General features: G+C 51.8%; 1 protein-coding gene across 2 annotated transcripts in view; it reads left to right on the top strand.

Annotated features, from left to right (window-relative positions):
- LOC135805784 (inactive rhomboid protein 2-like) overlaps window positions 1-4692 on the top strand; it is a 38891-nt gene continuing 34199 nt past the window's right edge. The window contains exons 1-2 of one of the 2 annotated variants that reach the window (XM_065319880.1): window positions 1-263; window positions 335-600. In XM_065319880.1, coding sequence (XP_065175952.1) covers window positions 346-600 — 255 coding nt within the window. In that variant the 5' untranslated portion in view covers window positions 1-263; window positions 335-345. The other variant, XM_065319881.1, reaches the window with a different exon arrangement.

Here is a 4692-nt window from a genome sequence, read left to right as displayed (position 1 = left end):
GCCAATGAAGCTTTGAAAATCGAAGACAAAGCTTTGCAAGACAAGACAAGACAGACATGTGTACTGTCTGTATGATGATACATCATGGCATGCCGGAACTGTAGTCCTTCACAGTGATTCATGATCTGTTTGCTTTTACTTTTAGAAGATACTTTAGAAGAAGATACTAGTAGTAGTACTAGTAGACAGGGAGTAGTAAATACTCCCTGGTAGTAACTCCTTTGTTTGCAAAACGAGCAGCAGTTTCACTCCAAGTGAACCGCGTAAGTACTCTTTCCTGTGTCCCAGCCAAAATTGGGCAGGCCAAAATTCGATTTCTTTGTTGCCCCAACAGGTTCCAGTAAAATGGAATCATCCGACAAGTTCAAGGCTGACATCAAGAGGCTTTCGAAAGATGATCGAAGCTTCGCTGAGGGCATTTTCAGACACAAATGTCCGCGAAACCAGAAAAAAGGACTGAACTTGGAGCAATGTAGGAAAGCCATCGAGGAGTGCAAGCGAAAAATTACAATTCCACCAAGTGCAGTGTCTCGTCTCTATGATCTATTTGCCGATGTTGGTGAAGGACGAGATACTGTCGACGCCAATGAATTTCTCGCGGTACGTAGATGTCACACACATACACACACCACACCGCATCACATCACACATACACGCACACACACACACCACACACACACACACACACACACACACACACACACACACACACACACACACACACACACACACACACACACACACACACACACACACACACACACACACACACACACACACACACACACACACACACACACACACACACACACACACACACACACACACACACACACACACACACACACACACACACACACACACACACACACACACACACACACACACACACACACACACACACACACACACACACACACACACACACACACACACACACACACACACACACACACACACACACACACACACACACACACACACACACACACACACACACACACACACACACACACACACACACACACACACACACACACACACACACACACACACACACACACACACACACACACACACACACACACACACACACACACACACACACACACACACACACACACACACACACACACACACACACACACACACACACACACACACACACACACACACACACACACACACACACACACACACACACACACACACACACACACACACACACACACACACACACACACACACACACACACACACACACACACACACACACACACACACACACACACACACACACACACACACACACACACACACACACACACACACACACACACACACACACACACACACACACACACACACACACACACACACACACACACACACACACACACACACACACACACACACACACACACACACACACACACACACACACACACACACACACACACACACACACACACACACACACACACACACACACACACACACACACACACACACACACACACACACACACACACACACACACACACACACACACACACACACACACACACACACACACACACACACACACACACACACACACACACACACACACACACACACACACACACACACACACACACACACACACACACACACACACACACACACACACACACACACACACACACACACACACACACACACACACACACACACACACACACACACACACACACACACACACACACACACACACACACACACACACACACACCTTGGACCTTGGACCTTGGACGCGCTGCCATATTCTGGCTATGCGGACCCCATGGGGGGTTGAGCAGGTTGGGAACAGTAGGGGCGATGACGGGATAGGTCATGTGGTCTACTAAAACGCCGACCGCAATTTACACACACACACACACACACATACCGGTACACAAACACACACACACACACACACACACACACACACACACACACATACACACACACACACATACACACACACACACACACTATACTACTACTACTACCGTAAAGTACCGCACAAACACACACACACACACACACACACACACACACACACACACATACACACACACACACATACACACACACACACACACTATACTACTACTACTACCGTAAAGTACCGTTGATCCGCCCCCACGCCATGTCGCTTCCCAGCTGGGTTTTCGGCAGGGGGCGGGAATTAGATCAAGGCTGTCAAGTGCAGTACGATGTACAACAACGTAGAGGATCAGTCTCAATGTGCTGGATTGTGCACATTTTGATCCTGGATTGGCAAGTATTGTGTACAGCAGTGTATGCGTCGGTTCAACATCGTATTTCGTTGTATACGCCGAAGTCGCTTCACAAGGAGAAAATCGACAGGGGGCGGGAATTAGAGAGGGGGCGGATCAACGGTACTTTACGGTACTATTGACAGCTGCCAGAAATGGCCACGCCGCTCCCCAAAGGGAGGTACTGTCAGAGAGGTTAGGGGAGAGGTAGGCAGTGCTTCAAATGGCGCTCCAGGTCCTGTCGCCTCCGAAACTGGCGTTGACTACAGACTCGGCAATGGTGTTCAAAGTGCTGGCGATCAGTCACTGTAGGGCGCTTCGGGCGGGGTCCACAGCGATGGCGCTTGAGGCCAGCAGTAGACTTGAAAGTACGCTGGCAGGCAGTACACACCGGGACCTCGGCAACAGGAGGAGCATCAAAAGGCGGTCGGTCGTCACAGTTGTCACTCCCTAGGCACTTATGCACTGCAAGCCCACCCCTGCTCCGGAGCCATCTACTGCAGGCAGGACACTGCACCGACCCAGGCTGCTGTGATACGGGGAGCTGTCGGACTGCTGTGCACTTGTGCCGGGCCATGTCGGCGCGCCGACGAAACAGGCGGCCGCAAACGTGGCACACAATCGTCTTCGGGGCAGGCTCCTTCACCCCCGCTGCTGCCGACACTATGTCACGCCACTCTCCGCGATCGTTGGCTGATTGGAACCAATTGTGCACACCGGCCACAGTCAGATCAGCCTGGACAACGTCCTTCCAGCGATGTCGGGGGCCGCAAAACGGGCGGGTTCGTGGAAGACGAGCGAAGAGCAACTGCTTGGGTAACCGATTGTTATCAAGCCGAGCTAGGTGCCCAAGCCACTCCAAGCGTCTCCAGCTTGTCCAAGTCCGACTTCAATGGGGTCCAACACTCCGAGCCATACAAAACCGTGGTGAGAACACATACCACATACAAATGCCGTCGAGTAGGCAGGTTCAGGCTCTGATCATGTAAAATCCGCCGAAGACAGCCAAAGGCCCTGGCACCCTTCGCAAGGCGGCTCTGGACATCGGCATGAGCTCACGAATCCGGAGTTATAACAGATCCAAGATAGGGGAAGGAGGTAACAGCTTCAACCCTTTCATTGCCAACTGCCAGATCGGAACAATCAGCGGCAGCGACTCCATAGCCCGCGACCAGTAGCTTAGTCTTCGTCATGCTGACCGTGAGGCCAAAGCTGGATGCCACATCGCGTGTGTGGTGTGGCACACACACACACATACACACACACACATACACACACACACACATACCGGTACAACACACACACACACACACACACACACACACACACACACACACACACACACACACACACACACACACACACACACCACATCACACACACACACCACATCACACACACACACACGCACGCACACACACACGCACACACACACACACACACCTGGCCTGTCCTCTCCTGAACGTTCTCGTAAAACAGTCACATGTCCCATCGTATGACGAGCCAACTGACGTGGGGCATGTTGGTTGAGCATTGTACGTAGCACACTCCGCAGGTTAGCATCAAGCGAGATTTATGAGGAATTTGGGGCACAACTGTGAAGCTGAAAACCTCTCTTGGCAGTACCTAGCACAGGCACTGCAATGTGCCTGGCAGCAAGGCAGTGAGATCTAAATCCTCCCCGGCCCAGGTACAGTACCACTGTGACTGTGTTGTGCAAGTTGAGCTGGTAGCTAGGTATGCGGACGAATGGAGCGTTTCCTGCTCCCCGCCTGTTCCGACACCGCCTTGCTGTGCTCAGCCTTGCACTTATGGTGTGTCATACCACTCCTTGAGAACGCTGCGGGTCAAGACAACCGATATCTGTTCTCACGGCGTCGTGCCATCTCTTCCTAGGGCCACATGCAGGGCTGGCTGGCAAGAGGGAACCAAAGAGTAATTGACACGGTGTGCACTCCACACACACACACACACACACACACACACACACACACACACACACACACACACACACACACACACACACACACACACACACACACACACACACACACACACACACACACACACACACACACACACACACACACACACACACACACACACACACACACACACACACACACACACACACACACACACACACACACACACACACACACACACACACACACACACACACACACACACACACACACACACACACACACACACACACACACACACACACACACACACACACACACACACACACACACACACACACACACACACACACACACACACACACACACACACCTTGGACCTTGGACGCGCTGCCATATTCTGGCTATGCGGACCCCATGGGGGGTTGAGCAGGTTGGGAACAGTAGGGGCGATGACGGGATAG

This window comes from Sycon ciliatum, chromosome 1, assembly GCF_964019385.1.
Source record: "Sycon ciliatum chromosome 1, ocSycCili1.1, whole genome shotgun sequence".
NCBI classification, from domain to species: domain Eukaryota; kingdom Metazoa; phylum Porifera; class Calcarea; order Leucosolenida; family Sycettidae; genus Sycon; species Sycon ciliatum.
This window is presented reverse-complemented; position numbering and strand designations above follow the sequence as displayed.